The 22,634-nt window shown below is 31.6% G+C and overlaps 2 protein-coding genes across 2 annotated transcripts; one reads left to right on the top strand and one right to left on the bottom strand.

Moving 5' to 3' along the window:
- Positions 1 to 138: 138 nt before the first annotated feature.
- On the top strand, positions 139 to 17,291 carry LOC112690989 (nidogen-1-like). The gene is made up of 21 exons (XM_025565102.1): positions 139 to 373; positions 3,373 to 3,866; positions 5,627 to 5,730; positions 6,056 to 6,190; positions 6,992 to 7,225; positions 7,589 to 7,789; positions 8,840 to 9,061; positions 10,027 to 10,126; positions 10,764 to 10,957; positions 11,513 to 11,594; positions 12,218 to 12,393; positions 12,466 to 12,654; positions 13,242 to 13,367; positions 14,966 to 15,217; positions 15,285 to 15,484; positions 15,561 to 15,720; positions 15,966 to 16,100; positions 16,174 to 16,459; positions 16,551 to 16,726; positions 16,921 to 17,029; positions 17,095 to 17,291. Exons 1-21 carry the CDS (start codon positions 149 to 151, stop codon positions 17,210 to 17,212), a joined length of 3,918 nt encoding a protein of 1,305 aa, XP_025420887.1. The 5' UTR covers positions 139 to 148; the 3' UTR covers positions 17,213 to 17,291.
- On the bottom strand, positions 15,864 to 20,774 carry LOC112690990 (5'-AMP-activated protein kinase subunit beta-1). The gene is made up of 8 exons (XM_025565103.1): positions 20,437 to 20,774; positions 19,922 to 20,192; positions 19,646 to 19,800; positions 18,451 to 18,544; positions 18,274 to 18,391; positions 17,596 to 17,708; positions 17,356 to 17,507; positions 15,864 to 16,075 (listed from the first exon to the last, which is right to left on the bottom strand). Exons 2-7 carry the CDS (start codon positions 20,090 to 20,092, stop codon positions 17,361 to 17,363), a joined length of 798 nt encoding a protein of 265 aa, XP_025420888.1. The 5' UTR covers positions 20,093 to 20,192; positions 20,437 to 20,774; the 3' UTR covers positions 15,864 to 16,075; positions 17,356 to 17,360.
- Between the last annotated feature and the right edge of the window lie 1,860 nt (positions 20,775 to 22,634).

The following is a 22,634-nucleotide window of genomic DNA, read 5'->3' as shown; positions in this document are numbered from 1 at the left end:
TTTTAATATTACTGATTTTCGTTTCTGTATACTAAAAAAAATATAGGTAGGTATTTATCAGTTTGAACTATTGAACTTGAATATAAAATAAAATAAAAAAATTTGGTAGATAACCTACTACAAGCATATTATGAGAAATGTAACAGCTATGAAGTCTTTCAGTTTAAAGAAAACAATGGATCGGTTCAGTGAGTTGTTACAGGTTTTTTTTATAATTTTTGCCTTTGGGATAAACTATTCTACACAAATAGTTTACCCTTATGGACCGACCGCTGGGGATTCACAGTTACGAGTAGCTTACGAGGTTGCTAGTCCGGGCATTCCACTTAGTGTGCCCGTGAAGTTCTACAATGAGACTTACGATACAGTTTTCGTAAGTTAAAAACTATTGTTGATAAAATGTCTGTATTTAATATTTAGTTTAAAAGAAGAATTTGAGAATCCCTAAGACATGTATATTTTGAGCCATCGTTTTATGGCTATATATTTAATACATATAGGTTGGTTACACTGAGTCTTGTACTACCTACTAGTTTTTTTCTCAAGACCAGTTTTTTCTTTTAATTTAAACGTTAACATGAGTTTTTAGAATAAGTTGGATTATAAGGTTACAATCACTATATATTTATTTACTATAGGTAGAAAATAGTTAAATCTTTCCAAGTATAATAAATCTTAATATAATAATAATTATAATTAATTTAATATATCTTCCCAAACATGATTTACTAAAGCAAACTTTTCACATAAAATAGAATGAAATACATACCTATAGCAATAAATCTTCTTTTTTTTTTTAGCTTAATATCACTACTTAAAATCTATTAGATACGTGTAAGTTGTAAAAATAATTGAATAGATAACGCGTACCTATTGTAGGTTTGGTGTGTAATTATAGTGGGTTTATATGTTGTAATAGAATTGGTGATTTCTAACGGTTCATTAAACTTTAATAAATAATCATTTGTTTCAAAACTATCGCAATCACAATTGAATCTGATGTATCAGAGTTTTCTAATTAATTAGTCCATTTAAAACGATGGACGTTTCTGTGGAGTTTTATCAATGCTTAATATTTAGGGATATTCGTGAGATGAATAATGGAAATGAATAATAAAATAGTAAAATTGTTTATCATTTTTTTAAATTAACCATTAAACTTTTAAATTACATGTTAAGCTGTTATAATTATTTAAACCCATATTGGAGGATTAGTTGATTGATTTATAAACTGAATGTTCTCAACTACACTAGTTATAGATGCGTACATATATTATAAAAATTTGAAGAAAGGTTAAACAAATATGACTAAAAGATAACGCTTTCGGAAGTGTTGCTTTTAAATTTAACATTTGTAATTTAGACAAGCATATTGTGCATTTTTTACAACTATAAATTAATATCCACGTAGTTCCTATCGCGGTAACTGGCTGGTGTGGTATTTTTATCAATATAGATAAAAATAATATGCGAGTTTAAGTTCAATGATACATATTATACAATTACTTTCAGTTTTCGGTCAAATCATCCAATATTCATCTTCGATGTCTCTTATCATGTGCACAGTTTACATTTTATGTTGAATAAACAAATAATTAATTATCATATGTTTGTACAATAAAGAACATCGTATTTCTCGTTATAACCCCGATGATTGATATGTGTTAAATTAGTCAAACTTATGTATTCGGCTATTGTAAACTGCACTTTAGCCTTTTTACTTTTATCGAAATATCAGATCAAATATTGGTTCGGTGAATACAATTAATATTTCGCTAATTTTAACAATAAAGTTAAACGATGGCCATTGGCGAATACCATACATTGTTCATATTCTAATAATACCCATCAGTGTAGGTGCGGATCTAGAAATGAAAAAAAAGAGGCTAGTAAAGTGAGTTACTGCCACAATTCGTTACCGTATGTCGACTTATACGAAGTCTTTCTTACATTTAATTTGTTTAAATATTTTAAGTACTTGTGTCCGATATGGTTCTACTTAATGTCTGAGTGGGGAGGGGGGCTTCAGTCTTCATGGCCCCACCCTCATGTATCCGCACCTGTATTCGTGGTGTAGGTAAAGAGGAAAGGTGTTACTAAAATAACCAAAAATGCTAAGTTTCAATAATGTATAAAATCAATGTGGATAGGAAATGGAAAAACTAATCAAAGAAATGTAAAATTTAAAGAGTTTTTTGATGTGATGTGTTAGTATCTACTTTTGAATGAATCGAGAAGACGAACAAATAATTAAAACAGAGATGGATCTAACCCAGTACTGTACAACCTGAGGGTCGTCAGTATTTTAACACAAAATAAAAATGATATATATTATTTTATATAATTTTTTATTTAGATTTGATAAAACTCTAATTTTGTATTTTTTTAAAAAAAATGTTTTAAATTGAATCATTTAAAGAAATATTAAAATAGCTTAAAAAGAACGATTTATACAAAGAAAATGTTTGTATTAGGTAAATATATATTATACGCTTACACAATGTTGGTAGGAAGGGGGCATCCCGCCAAATCGAAATAAATTAACTTAAGGGTTGATGATCAAAAAATGTTACGCACCGCTGCTCTAACCCACGAGTCAGTTTCGAGTTTTAAGGAACGCGCAATAAACAATGTGCTTACACAAAATATCTTCCCAACCCCACCCAATCGGGACTCGTCACGAATCGGCTTTCTGGAACACGGGGTGTACGCGACCGAACAGGTCTACTTCAAAACCATCCGGAGGGTTGATGCAAACTGTTCCGAGTCCATGACAACTTCGTTTGTACATGAATATTTGTTGAGATACACCAATAAAATAATATCGCAACGAATAATATATAATATTGACAAGAAAAAAAAAAATAGAAACCTTAAGTTTTTTTTCTTCAAACGTACGCGTTCATATTGTTTCAAGAAGTGAACTCAAACGTTCACTACATCGAACTAACGACATTTCATTTCATCGGTAATCCGACGGTCATAGCTCGCGACGTTACAGTCAGGGGTGGAATTTAAAGGGTTAAAGATGGGGATTCATCCTGGGGTGTAACATTTTAGAGGGTGTAATTTTTGTAATTATTAATAATAACTAATTTGGTATTTTTAATTTTGTTAAATATTTATATTAGGTTAAAACTCATTAAGTACGATTGTATATTAATTATTTGAAAAAAATCTCTCGAAAAGAGTATTTGATTGTTGGTCTATGATTGATCATAATTTTAACATTTCCTCCGGGCGTAAACATCCCTAGTTCCACCTCTGGTTACAGTTACGGTCCCGGGCTGTGAGTTCACGAACATCCTTTGGGCGCGCGCGGTACCGGTACCATCAGGCTCGATAACGATTGCGGTGTGTCGCGTTGCGCAGGTGAACAGTAACGGGCTGGTATCGTTCAACATGGAGATGCCGACGTACTACAACGTACCGTTCCCTCTCGACTACCCGGCGCTGGCCGCGTTCTACGGCAACGTCGACCTGCGCGGCAGCGGCCAGGTGTACTACCGCGTGGCCGCGGACCCTCGGACCCTGGCCGTGGCCGACGGGCTGGTCGCGCGGCTGTACCCGCGGTACGCCGGCCGGTTCGCCGCGGCCGCCGTGTTCGTGGCCACGTGGCACCAGGTGGGCTACTACAAGAAGAACGCGGACAAGACCAACACGTTCCAGGTGGCCATCGCCACGGACGGCGCCGAGTCGTTCGTGCAGTTCATCTACCCGTCGCCCATCCAATGGGTCCAGTCGTTCAGCGGTCTCAACGTGGTCGGGCTACCGGATGCCAAAGCGCAGGCCGGCTTCAGCGCGGCCGACGGGCGCATACATGTGCTCCGCGGCTCCGGCAGCGATCAAATACACAACCTGGACAGGTATACACACACCTCTTATCCCTCTTCGAATACGGTACGCGCGTGGGCGCGCGCGCGAGAGTCCATCTACTAATGAAACTTTTCCAATTCGTTACTCAACAGTTTATGATTAAATCATTGATTTATATATATATATATATATATGCATACAAAAGTGTTAAGTTAAATTCGGTTAGAGAACACAAGATCGACAAGTTTAAAATTGAATAAGGAAAAAAATATCAACTCAACCCGGTTTAGAAAAAAATTTATCTACTTATGTAGATCACATAAAAAGTGACTGCGTTATTTAGAAACATCTAATTTCCTAAATTATAAAAAATACTTTTATTGAATTTTTTATCATAATATACATCAGTGACGTCGAAGTGTTTAAAAAAACTCTATGATATTGTACATCAAGGAGCCATTCACTACCGTATTCATTTATTTTTATCGTTAAAATTATTGGTACATAACATTCTGTATCCACGGCCAGAACCCAATACCCAAAGGTGGGCTTCCAACCTACAAAATCTAATATGACATCTGATATACAGTGTATGCGACCATTTTAATTATTTAATTTTTATATTAATATTTAATTTACGTATAAAGGAAAAATGTCAACATTTTTTAACTTGATAGATCATTTTTAAATCAACTGTGAAAAGCTTAGTTATTTCAACAAACAATTAAACCAGTTAAGTTAAAAAGTTTAAAAAAATTGACTTTTTAACTAGTTAATGCCCACATTTGTATATATTCATATACTGTAACGGAATACAAAACGCGCTCATTTACTGAAAATACTCTACGTAAGAACACACCACACCCGTAGTATGTATCGTCTTACAAACATACGATGTAGCGTTCGATAGAACCTAATTTATGTTATGTCAAGCTTTAATATGAGAAGAGTAAACTGATGTATTATCAAACTAAAGGGAATAACATGGTATGTGTTTGTACAAACGGTTTTTGACGATATTTTAATTTTGAAACGGATTATGAGTTTTTTAAAATTTAACACTTTACACAAGCAATATAATTCGTTTGAAAATTAAAATATCTTAAAAAGTTAACATACGAACGCCGATAATGTTCTTCTTTTTAAGTTTAATAATTGGTCGGATCACTCTAAGATTTCATCCAATAATATATAATGGGTTCCACTGAAAGCGAATTCGCTATATTGTAAGACATTGAGTTATTCATTTTTTTTCTTCATTTATCGAATATTAATTATTTTCGATATCCTATTTAATTTTTAACCATTGGTTTTTATTTATACACTGTTGATAATATACGTATTACATGTATGTATATATACGCTTAGCCTAAATAACAGTAAAATAAAAAAAAACTTTGTAATTTCTATTTTATCGCATTGTTTGGCTTTACATGTAATATAATATGCTTGTATATTAAATACGTGTATAACGTCGGAAAATGTCTGTATAAAAAACAATAGCCGATAAGGAAATATCTAAAGTTCACAAAGTTCACTTCTTCCGATTCGACTCGTTGTCGGTTATTGATCTTAACAAGAAAAAAATTCAACAAAACACCTTGTGTCGAAAATTATATTTTTATAACATAAAAATATACTAGTACGTAATGCAAAAATTAATAATAATTCATTGCAAGTTTCATCTGTACAGTTGTCCACAACATAACGCCGCGTGTAACAGTAGAAATGTCGTTAAAAAAAGATAAATATTTTTATTTTAACTATACAATAATGGTAAAACGCGTATTCGTTATTGGATATTGTTTAGATGGAGTAATACGGACGCACCGGGAGTTTGGATGTACAGGGTGGGTAACATAGGACCGAACGAGAACGTGGAACCACCAGAGTTTTCTGCAAGATCGAGACCAGGTAAATATCCTACATCAGTAGTTTGCAAACAGGGTGTCACAATCTTTTGAAAAATAAATAAATAATGACCGAGGGTTTTAAAAAGTAGTAGCTTATGGCTGAGATGTATCGCGAAATAATTAAGAAGATCACGTACTGTGCAGTGTTAAATAAAAGTTTGATGACCAATAGATAAATAGATAAATACGGATAAATCCAATGCTCGACCGAGATTACTTGTTTTGCGACAACAATACGCTTACGAATCGAATAATAATATACTACTATATATTATTGGCCTATCGATTCAACATTTTATGTTATTACTGCGGTCTTCCGGTTACAGACGAAGGCTTGACCTGTGCGGTGGCCGGAGCGTTATGTCACAACCAAGCCTCGTGCGTGGATTACGAACAAGGAGACATGTGTTGTATATGCAAGCAAGGGTACTTTGGCAACGGCATCACTTGTATCAAAGAAAGTAAGAGTTGATAATTATGTTTAAACCTAATAAATAATATTATTCAATAGTTATATTATGAATCATAACCTATAGGCACAAATAGAACGGAATTTAGGATACTTAATCCCCTGATTGAATCTAAACACCCAAAAATGTACTCGTAAATTAAATGTTATTTATGTTGTTTTCGTCTAATTATTTTATTACGATAGTAATTATAATTAGAAGTATTTTTTTTTAACTACCTTCCTATAGTTAATTTATAACGTATTAATGATAAATTGTGCTAGACAGTTTTATTGAAAATTTGAATCTGCTTAAAAATAATATTTACCAATTACTTTTGAAAATTAACTTTTATATGAGAACTTATAAGATTTGTTTGGTGTTAACAAAGTTTCCTGAAGATCAGAAATTTTGGTTACTAAAAATATTTTGAAAACTGATATTGATTTGGAAATGTTACAAAATCACTTAAATTCGATGAATGGCGAATAAATCTTTTTAAATTATCATAAATGATTAAAATACCTAACTTACCGCAACAATGATTCAATTGTTCACAGTAAATTAATATTTAATAAACGGTTAATATTGACTCATTTATCAACATTAAATAATTTTGACAACTTCGACAGGAGAATTAATTTAATATTTTAGTTATCTATTAATCAATAATTCTAACAGAGCGTCTACTATGTGTCTGTACACATAATTTTATTGTGCCAAAATCGTATTTGTTTTTTTCGCAAAAATCTATTGCGGTAAATGCGGATCTGTACAATGTTTATTATATATGATATTAATAATACATAATAGATGTCCCCATCCGCGTCAGTGGAAAAGTCAGTATCGACGTCAACGGGATTATCGTGCCGGAATCGGACTTGCAAGCGTATGTTGCCACGGCGGACGGTCGCGTATACATGGCTATGTCGAGCGTGCCAACCAATCTTGGTTTCGAAATGCAATACCTGTCCGTGTTCCCTTCGGTCGTTGCTTGGCTGTTCTCGTTGCACTCGGAGAACGCGTTCAACGGATACCAGTTGACGGGTAAGTGCAGTAGCGTGAATGGAATTTTTTCGACCGGAGAGGAAAGATATCAAAATATCAATTATAATGTACTCGTATTTAAATTATAAAGGATAGGGTTTTAATATGTATTTTTTTTCTTTTTTACAAAACAAAATCTAAAGGTCAAAGGTATATTCGTTAACGCAAACGATTGAAAGAATTGTCTCCAATCATCCGGCAATAGTCAATTAATATTATTTTATTTTAGAAACTAAGTGTTATTTTATTTTAATATTATGTACATTGTTCACGTATAAATAGTACTTTTGAAATATCCTAGGGGAGACATGCAAAGTTTTGAAAACAATGTAATTTTGTTTTTCTCCCGATTTATATATTTAGGTGGAGTGGTTAACTACACCGCTGAAGTAACTTTTCCGGGCACCGAACACAGGATAACGATTCATCAACGATTTTTCGGTCTCAACTCTTTCGATCAGTTAGTAATGGATGCAACCGTACAAGGGACGACGCCTCAGGTCCCATTGCCGCACACCAGATTCACATTGCCCAATGATCAGCAACAGTATACGATTTCAAAAGGTACATATTAATATTTGGTATAAATATAAATTGTAAATAATATTTGGTTATACTGTTGGCGGTGGTTAAGCGTTACGAATTTGTATACAAATCGTTTTTCAAAGTCCTATACATCATTATTAATTTATAATAATATTATTATTATTATATTAATACATACTTCGGGGAGTTTATCGTCGCTATATATAGGTATAAAATATATTTAAAAAAAAAAAAAAAAAAAAAAAAGAAGAATCGGTTCTAAACCGATTGAGAATTGGACACACGCGACTTACGCACGGGTACCTAACGGCAAAGGAAGAACCACCCTCGTGTGAAGTCTGCGGTGTCCAACTAACAGTAAAACACATCATAACTGAATGCCTAAAATTCCAACGCGATCGTCAAATCATCGGACTAGACTCATCACTTGACACCGCACTGGGACCCAACACCGAAGAAAACTTCAAGATGATAAAATTTCTGAAATTGACAGGCCTTTACAATTTAATATAATAACATATAACCTGACTTTACACTATGTAACCTCACCTATTCTGTAATTTCAATGTTAACTCTCAATGTATATATAAGAATACCTAAAAATTGTAAATAACTATTGTATATTTCATATTTGTAGCTAATGACCATAGTTGTCGGGCATTTTATTAGATCAATAAAAAAAAAAAAAAAAAATATATATTTAGTGCACACATCTAAGTGAACATTAAAATATTATATAAGATACCGCAATAAACCTACTTCAATATTATATCGAATGTGAATATTTACGCTTTACAATAAATCACAAATATTCTTGCCGAATCCGGGCGCCTCAAGTAAACGCTCCTGAATCACTGACGATGTGCTAAAATTGTTCAATCCTTATTTTGTGCAAGGATGTTATAAGTAACTGCAGTTGAGGATCCGCAATTCTGTCTTAGGACAATGCCATTTAAACAACTTATGTTCTTATTTTATTCGTAGTTTTTAATCATTTAATATACGAACGATGCCTGTCTTCTACGCATGGTTTACATAAAAATATTTATTATTGCTGTTCGTATACAGGTCGTATGCACTCCTACTACACTTACAGATACAAACAAGAAGGATCCGATTTCGAACAGCAAGTGACTGTGGCACAAAAATTCGAATTCGCACAGCCGTGCAACAAAGCTATCAGGGATTTTACGTCGTTTTTGTTACAAAACTCCAAAGCGTATGCATATTACGAGGAAAAAGCCAACATTCTGCGACTCGTCAGCACCAACAACATATACCTGCCGTTCGGTGAGTAACGATGATTTATTGTACATTCAAAAGCGTATATTTGATACAATTACGTGTAGGTAACGTGCAATTAGCGTACCTAAACACTAATTTAAATATCGGTGAAATAACTGGAAACATTTATCTATTGTTGTGTCCGCTAGTTCATTTATAAATTATTAAATTAGGTTATTATTTTTCGAATGATCACATACTACATTAGAAGTCGCTTAATAGAAACAATTTTGGACCAAAGTGAAATGTGTTGGTTAACCGATTGTTTTTAATAAGTGATTAGTTTTATTTATTATGAAAAAAATATATGATTCGAGAAAAAATTATCACATTGATGATCACAGTTTCGTAAGAATAATGTTTTCCAAAGCCTTTTACATCCGCACGTTGTCAGGACTGCTCTCTTGAGGACACTTAGAACTTCTACAATTTTTGTACTTCACGAGGATGCGTCGTTTTTTTCTTCTTCATCGACAGTGACAACATGTTAAATTATTTGAGAATTCATAACCGCATTACAGATCTCTTCTTCTGTTGAAACCTCCGCAACGTCGAGTTGCGAGTTCACAACGATCCCATTTTCGTACACTTCTCTGAGTGTTCGACTGGTATTAATCGTAACGACATATGACAAAATACATTTTAATTACAATGTATTGGTTAATATCAAATAACCATTTTGCGACGAATTAGGCCCTTATTGTTTCAAATAACCGATGTGTTGTCTCAATAATCGAATTGATTTATAATATATTAGTTTATGGCCGATCCATTCCTAGACATTCTGTTTCAATAATGCCGATTGTATCAATTATCCGTGTTCCTAATAAGCGGCTTTTATAAAGTGATTCTGTATAAGTGAACTGAATAACAACCGAATAAGTATGGTCCAACATGCACGTCAGTATCGGATGCCTCACGAACGGAAATCCATTTTTATTAAATGATATTTTTTTTTTTGTGTCCGACAGAAGACGCGCACGACCCTTGTAGCGACGGCCACGCGAAATGTGTGGCGAACAGCACGTGCGTCCGGGAGGGAAGCACGTTCAGATGCGAATGCAATTTAGGGTAACGTTAATAACCATGTGTAATATTCACAGTGCCGGACTAGTAGATTACCCAATAAGCGGAGTGAGTGCCCACCTGGGGGACCCAAGGAAACGGAAAAATATTAATTTTTTTTGTCCACGCATTTCATTTAATGATTTGCGAAACAGAAATCACTACGAGCGTAATACTGCATTGCACACAGTATAAAATATAAATGTTTTTTGATACATGTTTTATTGCCAACGTATATATTATCTGGCGGCGACCATTACCATCGTAAGTTTTTGTCGATTGACAAAGCGATTCGTTTGTAATTTTTAAAAAACACACGAGTAACATATTTTTTTGAAACAATAGGAGCGAGTGAAATGTTAATCCACTTTTAAACGAATAACTACACAAGTTCTATAATTTATGAACCTCTTCCCCTCGTTTAGTTTACGACAGTGAATCAATCAATTTTCTTGCTACGTGGTAGCGTATATATTTGCTGGTAAAACATTAATAGCACGTACGCAGGAAATATGATTTTCCGGGGGTGGGAGGGGGGGTTGAGAAATGTTAACCGCTCAGGGGTTGACAATTCACGTGCATAACCCGGCACTGGGGCACTAATTGTTCTGGTGAATAGCACGTAACGTCTGAAACCGTATAGGTTCCACTCGCTGTACGGTCTGGAGTCCGGATGCGTAGACGTGAACGAATGCCAGGATAGGGTGGACCGATGCGATTCGAACGCGATTTGCGTGAACGAGGTAGGCGGGTACAGCTGCCAGTGCAAACCGGGCTACGAAGGCAACGGCTATTATTGCGGAGCCACGGCCGTAGCCGTCAGATCAACCACCGCAGGTAATACATTATAATGTTGTAATATGTTATTATAATCATGTATCGTTAGAACACGTCGCGTGGATCGAATTCTGTAGCACTGCAAAAGTACTGCGGAAATATGCATTGTGACCAGTACGCGATCTCAAAACGTGTAGAACAACATATCCGCGTGTTCCTCGACAACCTCGATTACCAATCACATGAACAATCCGATCGATTTCGATGTTCCTCAAAAATATTATAATTTTTGTTTTTAGTTATTATGATTTTTACTTTTACTGCATAGTTGTTATACCGGCGCAATAGATGTATACCTTTTTAATATACTCTTTTTATACCGGCGCAATACTATACAGGTAGTGTCTCAAATTCGGCGCAATTGACGAATACCGAAAAAAAACTGTGGGTCAGTTTACCTCCCAACCTCCCCCCCATGTATCAATCGTTGTATCCTTCGCTTTCTGCGGAGGTGCGCGATGTAATATTATCATAACAAAGGTAAAGTCAGTCGACAGATAGTGGGACATCGTTTTTTAATCGGTAAGCCTGACAACAATATTTGTATTTTTCTAGAAACACCGTCGAGAAATTACAACATCGAAAACAGCGTGTGCGACGTGCCCAGTAACATCAGCACTTGTTCCTGCATTCAAGGGCGAGTTGAACCATACATTATTGTTGACATTATAATTAAATTACTCAATAACGGTTATCCCGGACATTAATGAGCATATTAGTAGAATGTAATAGTGTGTTCTGGGCCACCCACATTTGCACCCGCTGTCGCCACAGTCCGATATTATAACCACTGCTTTTATTTTAGAAAAAAATTATAATACTCTAGGGTAAAATCGAATTCAGTATACTAGACTAATTTATCGTAAATATTTTTCAAAATAAAAAAAGGAGATACAATATATCCTCACCAGTATATATAGCGAAGATAGAACACTGAAAATAGCTTGAGAGCCAAATTTTAAAATGATGGTGCGGTGAGTGTATGGTGTGAACGTGGGTTTGAGTGGCTCGGAACATTGTATTTAATTATATTCGTTTTGTGTTCTTAATTATGATTTAAATCTAATCTAATTCAACTTGAACTCCATATACTCAAATTTACGAATGTTACAAGCACTATGACAATGCTGAATAACGCATAAAGGACATTTCGTTTAACAACGGACTTAAATGCGCACATACTATTTGATTTATAAAATATTATCGTGGTGTATTTTTCTAGTTTTAACTCATGTTCGTTGTTTGAATGTACATACATAGATATGAAATACGATTGCTCTCGGTCGATCCTACCGATTTCGAGTGCGTAGACGTCAACGAATGCAACGTACCGGAAGTCTGTCATAGGGACAGTTACTGTACCAATTTTCCGGGTAGTTACTCGTGCACATGTAACCCAGGTTTCATCGGAGACGGACTTAGGTGTTTACCGCTATGTAAGTACACGTCATGATATCAATAGCGTTTGCCGTACACCATTATTGGATTACTGTTATAATATTATACAGCTCCCAGATGTCGATTAGAAGGACAGATATTCATAGGTCAAGGGTGCCCCGAGCGTAAAGCTTGTACAGCAGATGCTTGTCAGTGCGCACCAACACACATCGACGTTGGAGAATTCTGTGTGCCCCACAAAGATGTTCCGTTGACCACAACGGTATACGAAAATGACAATACAACTCCAGAATCATCGAGTAAGTTTTTCCGGGAAAATGGAAAAACTTGCAATATTTCTCACAGGAGTATAAAAAAAAAAATGATTTTTACAATTGTATTATTAAAAACAAAATGTATAGATACTTGACGTGCCATAAAGAGTGCCAAGGTTAAAAATGTCATGTTATAAAACGAATATTCGAGGAAAGTTATCCATTAATACGTGAATATAAATTCCTGAAGTAGACTGAATGTGTGAACATTGTGAATGGCTATTTCTAACATATCGGATATCCTAATTTGGCAGGGACTAAATCCTAACCTAACCCATTGTGATTATAGAGAATATAGCTTAGACTATAGTTTAATGAAAAATATATTTTACGATTTTTGTTGATAGTTTGTTAATGTCAGTAAGGCATACTTCCATTTCAGGAATGCGTAACTACCTTTAAATTTTACCTTTAATTTTAAAGTTTATAATATAAATTATTTAATAAAATAATTTTGTAATAATTTTTTTTTTTTACTTCTGCGAAAGTTAGTTTTTCAATTTTTTTTTTTTTTTAAGACCATATACAATACTTCTCAAGAGTGTTATTGTTATTATTAATAATGGTTACAGTTACATGTGCCGAGATGAATAATTGTCATGCTCATGCCCAGTGCAATTTTATTTCATCGGAACAACGATACAAGTGTCAATGCAATTCGGGTTACGAAGGAGACGGATACGAGTGTTCTGTCATTGGTACGTACCAATCCATAATAAAACATTTCTAGCATTAGATTGTAAGCTAGTCAAATAATATGTTGGTTTTACAGTATAATGGTAGTTTTAAATTTTTTCTGATGGTTATTTCGCATTCAAGTTTTATATTGCCACATTTTAAATCATAATTTAATAATTTCCACAGTTTCTAAGGTATAACTTTAAAGTAATGCTAAATTGGTTAATATTTATTTGACTTTTGAAGTGTTCAAGAATTTGAAATATCTATTGAATCGCTTTAAAAATATTTTTTATTATATACTCGTATGTATTAACCAGAATATAATATAATAATAAATATGTGATATTCTTATTTTTCAATAATAAAAACACTTTTACGGTAATGATATTGTAAGCAGGAATCAGAACCAGAATCGAAATGTACCTGTTAACCCTAAAAATGTAGGGACCCTTATTTTTTTTAAATAACACCAAAACACTTAAATGTAATAACCTCAACCAGAACCGTAAAACCCAATAGGTTTCAGTCCCTGATCGTTACAATATGTAGTACTACAATATATAAATTACATTTCTATGTATGGCGTAAAAATTATCTTTACAGATGTACCCAAATTGTATACACGGAGCGTCGTTTGTTATTCATAGCACGTTTCTGTCATATATATATTAAGTTTATTACATATTATGTTATAGTCGTTTTCGATAAATATTGACTATGAGAAAAAAACATTTTCTTCATTTTTAATACGAGCAATATAAAATAAAATTAATGTCTAAAAACTTAAGTATCACTTGCCATTTATAATTGAAGTAAGGATATTAATTTTCTCTTTTTAGTCACTAATGAATCATTTTACACATATATGAATATGTAAATTTCGCCTATAATGCATAATATATTCTACATGATAATTTATAGTATATTATTTCCTAATTAAAAATTAAAAAAAGGTTATGTTTGGAGAACGGATAATATGAACACCTATATATAGTTGGAATAAGAAATGGGGAAAATATGACCACATATTATATTAAATGTTTAATGTAATCTGTGATATGACTATGGATAAACAAGATAGGGACTATGAAAACTCTGAATAAAAGAATAAAAAGTAAATTATTATTATTACTATTAAAAACATAGATTATGTTTCATCTTAAGTGACTTTACCCATAATTTGGTGATATATTAGTAATAATTAGGATAATAAGCTACTAGTGACATCTTATGTTTCATATTATAAATGTTAGTATACAAGTTAAATTCATAAATATAAGATAATAATTATTTCACAATAAAGTGTTTTTTTTTTTACTATTTTGTAGTATTTATAATTAAAACTTTTCTTCATTAATGTTGATATTTAGTCCATGAACCTATTCAAAATATTTGTTTCACTATCAAAAATAATTTCTGATTTTTAAATTATCCCATAACTTAATTTAAAATAGGATATTTACTTGAATATTTTAAATTATTACAATACAGCAGGACTAAGAAATGATTCCTCCTAAACAATAAATAAATTATAGTTTGTTTATACATTTTAATAAAAATGTTGTTTGATGTAAGTTAATAATATTAATGGCAATTTAAATTTTTTTTCTTTCAGAAATTCAGTGTCATAAATCTAACATTTGTGACATGCATGCTAGTTGTCAAACAGATGAAGGAGGTCATTCAATGTGTGTTTGTCATAATGGGTATGAAGGAGATGGTATTATATGTACACCAAGTGGAGAATGTACGTCAGATTCAAGTTGTGGTCCTAATGAAAGGTGTATGTATAACGAAACCAGTTACATATACAGTTGTAGCTGTTTAGAGGGTTATATCAAGTTTGAAAACAAATGTCAAAGATCACGTAAGATTCAATAATAATATTAATGTTCAATGAATGTCAATAATTAAAAATTTCATATTCATTTCAGGTTGTTTATATGAATGTCATATAAATGCCAATTGTGTGCAAGTAGATCGTACCTATGCCTGTCGTTGTAACAATGGATACAGAGGTAATGGAGTTACTCAATGTGACAGGGTATATGAATCTGGTTGTACAGAGAATTCATGTCCATTAAATTCTGAGTGTCAAAACATTGGAAATACTTATAAATGTTCATGTGCTCAAGTAATAATATAGTTTTAGAAAATTATTTAATATTTATTTGATTATACTTAACTCATTTAGCTTTTTATTTTGGAAGGGATATGAAGAAAATGGGATCGGTCCAGAGTTTTCATGCAAAGAAACTTGTATTGTAAACAGAAGCATTTGTCATGCATCAGCTCAGTGTGTTTATGATTCAGGTCATTATACTTGCCAATGTATACGAGGATTTATTGGAAATGGTTATAATTGTAGAGGTAATATAATAATGTAAATATTTTGAAATTAAAGATAAAACAATAACAAATATCTTTAAACATTTATTTAAATGACAATGTTTATTTTTAAAACATAAACTTATAAAATTAAAACTTAAATCATTATTATTTACATAGAATGTATCAAAAAAATAATATATTTATATTTTTGTAGCAAAGTAGTTAGCAAATCACTTTTGCTCAGACTTATTTTACCCTTATACTAAGGTTTTATTTATTTTCAGAGCTTAAAAAAACAACAAACGAAGATATCTACTTACTTGTAAATCAAGGAATGGCAACATTGCACATTCCAACAGTTTCAAACAAAACACATCTGGGTCACTCCATTCATCTGAAATTTGATAAAATGGCTATTGGTTAGTATTGAAAATATAGTTAATTATTCTATAAACATAATAAATTATAATAAGTTAATTTTTGCTTTGGCAGCTTTGGCAGTTGATTGTTTTGAAGAACAATTATACTGGAGTGATATAACAGATCAAACAATTAAATCTGCTAAATATAATGGCTCAATGGTACAAGAATTTATTGCTTCTAATGCAAAATCAGTTGAAGGGTTGAGTGTGGATTGGATTAATAGAAAGATTTATTGGACTGATTCCGGTTTTAAACGAGTAATGGCAGCAGAATTATCTAATGGGACACATATGACAACAATTGTGAACTCTTCACTGAGTAATCCTAGAGGAATTGCAGTTCATCCAAACAGGAGGTAAACACTAATTAAGTAATATAATATATTTAATATTTAATTATAATAATATGTTTCATTTTTATTAAAAAAATTTAATTAATTTCATTAGGAAATTGTTCTGGTCAGATTGGAATAGAAAAAATCCAAAAATCGAATGGTCAAATTTAGATGGTAGTCAAAGAGAAATTTTTGTTCAAAAGCCAAATGTATCATTACCAAATTCTATAGCTATAGATTGGTACACAGAAGAAATATGTTGGGCTGATGCTGCTTTACAAAGCATAGGTAATGTTATATACCTATAGGATATCTTTAATCAACATAAAACAATAAATTGATTTGCTAATAAAATTATTTAAAATCATTGCTAAACAATATACTATTTTGGACTAATAATATTCTTTGTTTTAAGTTAATATTTTATATATAAAAATGAATTTAAAGTAATATATTGAAATTATTTCATAAATGTGTTATAGAATGTGTTGGAATCGACAGTCGAATACAACGGACTGTTGTAGCAAATTGTAGTTATCCATTTGGATTGGCCATTACACGAGATAATTATTATTGGACTGATTGGATAACGTATGTTTTCATATTTAAAAAAATAACAAGAAAATATAATAATATGTTTATATATGATTTTTTAGTGAGAAAATTGAATTTGTAAGTAGAAACAATAAAATGAAGAGAGAAAATCTACCTGTACCTCTTGTTAGTAATGGACATATGTATGGAATTGCAGCAGTTACTGGAAAATGTCCTTAATATTAAGACTGAATAAATATAACTCATTGTCCCCAACATTTTGTTAAACGTTTAATGAAATTAATACGTATAATTATAATTCAGCTCAACATTTTTCAATTTTAATCATAAATGTATAAACAATAAAATATATAAATATATACCAAGTTCAGATTGGTTTATAAAGAAGTGTAGTAACATATTTTTTACGATATCTGTGTGTTGCACTCAGCACCATAACTCCATCCTTAATTGAAAGAGCATATAAATGGTTGAGCATTACATGGATTGGCTCTGGAAGAAGTGTTGGTTCACACTATAAACATAGAATGTATTACAAAAATTTATTTATTTTAAAAATTAAAATTTTTTATGGTCACAAAATAGAAAATATTTTTAATTACCGAAACTGGAGTATCTTTATTTAATATTACTTGCAGAAGATGTGGAGGTAAAATTGGTGGACCAGAAATCTTTTGCCAAGGAACTGATGAAGGAATATCTTGAGAAAAACCAGCTGAATAAAAAAAAAAGTACCAAAATAAAGAACACTATAACATTTTTTAACACCTTGTAAACTAGTGTTTTTAAGTCTAGTATCATTAATTTAAATTTAAAGTTGATAATTTTCATCAAAATAAGATATATACATTTAAAAATAATAGTATTAGTTGGAATCAATAATTTAGTTACTTTTCAGTAATGTATTATTGAAATAATTTGAGAATATTTTTAAAAAAATAATTTACTATACTTATTGATAAATATTTTTATTTGTGACACTAATAAAGTAAAGCTCAAGTACTTCCTTAAAATAGATTTTAAAATTTGATGTATCAATGATGTAGTAAAAAATGTATTTTGTTAAATTTTTAGAAAATTATTAAAATTTGATAAAAATAACTTTTTTTATAACAAATATTTTATCATTAAATAAGCATTAAATTACTAATAGAAATTATTTGAATACTTTCAATGTTTCTAAAAGCAGCACACAATAATACTGATAATTGATTTTCTCTCATATAAGAATACTCATATTTTCTTTTTATATGCAGAAATTAAAATAAAAATTTGATTACATATTTCAATGCCATTTTCACCAACTGCATCAACATCTAAGGCTTGGAAAACTTCAAAGTCAGTTTTCTTTACAACAACTTTGTTATTTGTTATACCTGGATCACCTTCAATCATTGACTAAAATAAAATGTCATTTAATAAATAGAAGTAATTTTAAAATTTCTAAGCCAACTTACAACTTTGGGATCACATTGCCAATTACCATCGACACAAAATTTATACTGGTGTTCACCTTCTGGCAAATCAATTATAGTAACAAAATCATTGTGACTGCAATTATAAATAAAAATACATTTTTTTAGACAAAAATAATGGTATGTAATATTTATTTTTTTACAGAAAACAATTATTGTCAAATGCATTGTAATGAGGAAATATAAATGTTCATCATTTAATTTATAATAATTATAAGAATTTATAATTTTATCATTATTAAATCTATTTTCTTAAAACCATAATGAAGATTATTATGAAATAAGATTGCTCAATTTAAAATTAAGCTAATTAATTCTCATTTGTAGTAAAAAAATCATTAGGATGTAATCTTTTGATATTTGTAGGTCCAAGGAACATTATATTAAAGTTTTATCATACACATATATAACATATTAAAAATTCATTTACAATTTTCTATATCTTGAACAATTCAATTTTACTTAACTAAAATTAAAAAAAAATATGATTTCTACACAAAAAGAGAAGTCATTTAAAACCTTGGGTACTAGGAAATATTTTCCTATGCCATACTCATGCTGAAAATACCACAAATATAGACTAAATACTCATATCTCTCATCTTATAAATCATTTGTAACATTCTTTATTATTAATACTATTAATTATCATAAATTGGTATAGCGTCTAAAGTGAACAAGATCAGAGAAAATAGACTGAGATAGTTCAGGTATAAGATAAGACGAGAAGAAATAAATGCAGTAAGAGTTGTTATGAAAATGAATGTTGAAGGAAAAGAAGAGGAAGATCAAAAAAGAGATGGTTGGGTACGATCAAGAATTATATGAAGGCTATTTGTGTGTGCGTAGAGGATGTAGAAAATGATGACGAGTGGAATTTTAGGACAAAGGTAGCCAAACCCAAATATTTGGAAGGAAGGTTAAGAAGAATAAAGGATAAGAAGATTAATTATAATAAATTAGTATTTTTCCTCTTTGTTTTACATATTCACAAAATGTAGTAGTAGTTGTAGGTACATGTATAGGTATGTAAGGAGTATTGAAGAAAAATAATATTCACAAGTTAACAACAATATTATTGAAGGTAAAAACGTTAGGACTTAAGGACGAATTTAACATTTTGAGGAATTATTATGATTGAGAAATAAGTTAGTTATAAATTAATTTTATGAAAGTACCTCTGAACCATTGGTATAGGTTTCCATTCCGAGAATGTGCCACTTATACTAACTTGTTTGCCACCACCTTCCCATCTGAACACAGTCGGTAGCATTTTGTTTTCGGTGTCACTAGCTGACATAGAACGAGGTATGCCATCGGCAAAATCGTCATCCTTGATAGAGAACATTATTATTATTATTATTATAACTATTGTGTGTTGCACAATTATTGATTTGTCGGAGAAAAAAAAAAAATTAAATCGTATTAATCGGACGTGTTTGCGAGGTACGTACGTTTGGTTTGGACGTGTTTTTCGTGTACAACGGATCGGGCTCGTGCAGTGCGTTGGCGTCCGAGTTCTTATCGAAAACGAACGCTTGACTTTGCACTTCCTTGGTGGGCGATGACGGAACCATCAGGCCCGCCGATTTGCTGTGCCGTTGACTTCCACTGGTGTTGCCCATCACGATCGATGAATAACAACAGGCGGCGCCGACACCGAGATCGAATCTATTGTCTCGCGAGATTAGTAGCTGTTAATCACCCGTAGACTTTTGAACTCTCCTAGACAAACGATTGGCAACCGAACTATGTTACAATAATAACGTACGCAAGACACAATTGACGGAGGAGCAAAAACAACGGATTAGGTACAATGGGTACGACGCGGTGGCGATCGTGTTCAATGCGTTCTCCGAGTCATCGTTATCGCCAAGTGAACAACATTATTGATAATAATAATAATAATTGATGATAAAACAGTAATAACAATACGAGTGCTACGTATCCGCGTCGCGTCGCCGTTTACCTTATCATGCAGTATTTCAATAGCGGTGGGACGATCGCGGCGATCGATTATTGAACGTGGAATAATTCTATTGCACTAGCTAAAATAGAGCTGGGTAACGGATTGATGAACCAACGTGTTTACTTCTTCATTGCCCGCCGCACACCGAAATCGGACTTCCAAGGCCGTTGTGTGTTATTGTAAAAACTGGTAAATAGTGTTTACGGTTTAATTGGTGCGGTGCGCACGTTTCCGGGAAGTGTTTCCTTGAAGTCAGCTGTGCCGCCGCCCGTTTGGTTAGGCTGTTGTGATATTAAAATGTGGCAGTCACTGCTACTTTTCACAGTGATCCAATGACTAGCAGTAGCAGTGACTGCTACTCATACATAATATAACAGTGATTTTATCACGCTGTGATGATATCACAAATCTGTTAAGTTGTCCAACTGTGAAAAATATTTAACACTGTGATTTATGAAATAATGATATGCACAGATATTTATGTCTGTGGTGATATGCGACTATCGCTACTTGCTACAATAGTACTATACACTTGTGAGCATTATATAGTCACAATGTAGATAAATTGATGTTAAGACTGTATATACTATAAATAGTGGGATATGGAAGTACTTTACTACACAGAGTATGGTTTACTAATAATAAATAATAATTAATTAATTAATTTTTTATTTGTTATAATTATTATAACATGGATTGAAATATGATGTAATATTTTTATTAATTGATAATATATTTTAGATAAAATACCATTCATTAAAATTACACATATTAAAACATATAAATTCGTGATTTTAGATAGATATTTATTGATATTATAATATTTGTTAATTTATTATATTAGTCATTATTTATAGGTAATGAATAATGATTAATATTATGTCACATTTACATTAGGTAAATATTATCTGATATCACGGCTAAATAGAATAGTATTCTAACTCGATGGATTACTGTGATATTCCGATAGTGTAAACATTTGATTCGCCATAGGCATAAGTGTGCGTACGGGGGCAGCAGAGGCTGCCCCTGGACTTTCTTTGGGGCTACCGGGTTCGACAAATATTAAATAATGGGCTTCTGTAAATTTATATTTTCACAAATGATTTTCTTTTTTTTTTTATTGGTAAAGTATAGATAAATATTTTATGATTATATAATTTACAAGTATAAAACTACTAGACCTGTCTACTCTAAATAGAAATAGCCATGATCTTTAATCGTAAATATTATAATCATTTATGGTCAACAAATCTAAAAATAACCTGGGTTTTTAACGTTATCGTAATATCGTTTTGTATATCGTACGCAATGACGCTGCTAGCCCGCCGCAACATTGATGATTGACGATTTTAAATATCGATTAACAATTACGTTATTGCTATTGCACTGGCACATCTTAATATTATTCGACATGCAACGTATTCACTGCTTAATACCTACATTATTATAGACTATAATAGTAGTAAGTAGTACTGTTGACGAGTAGACACTGTTGTGTCATGTCCGGTAAACGAAAGTATGGAGCTGAAAGAAAAGATTGTTGCTTTTGAATGCGAGCGATAAATGTTTCAAGTTAAATAACATGTTTTCAAAACTTTTAAATAATTAAAATACGCCAAGTATATCGTAATCTGATACCAGTGCTGTAGGGCGATCCAATGATAGAATCGGTAAGTTTTATCCACCGATTTATTAAAAATATAGGTCAATATTTTTATTATAAGTATTTAACTCTATCATTAAATATTTTTATTTATTTATATTTTATGGTCTTAGTTATAAATGAAATAAAAGATTTTATTACAGTCGAAAAAATCTACTCGAGTTTATCAAATGATATGTTAGGTAAGTTATTATGAATATAATATTAAAAAATTATTAATTAAGTATTATAAAATATTATGAGCATTATAAAATGGTCTTAAATTCATAATCAAATTATTGTTGAATTTAATAAAATGTTAATTAAGTACTTGTTCCATCTCCATACATTATGGTATTTAAATAATTTTTCATTTTTAGGTAATAAATGTAATGTTGAACTTGATGAATCCAATGCATTAATTGATACATCATTGAAAACTATGTTCAATGTAACAAATCTAATTGCGGCAGATAAAATTGATACAAGTGTATCTAATGTTATTAGAAATATCAATTTTTATTTTTCGATTAGAAATTTAGAAATTAATGCA

The sequence above is a fragment of the Sipha flava genome, unplaced genomic scaffold, assembly GCF_003268045.1.
Source record: "Sipha flava isolate LNK unplaced genomic scaffold, YSA_version1 542_pilon_pilon, whole genome shotgun sequence".
NCBI classification, from domain to species: domain Eukaryota; kingdom Metazoa; phylum Arthropoda; class Insecta; order Hemiptera; family Aphididae; genus Sipha; species Sipha flava.
Note: the sequence above shows the minus strand (reverse complement) of the source record. Positions and strands in the feature narration are given on the sequence as shown.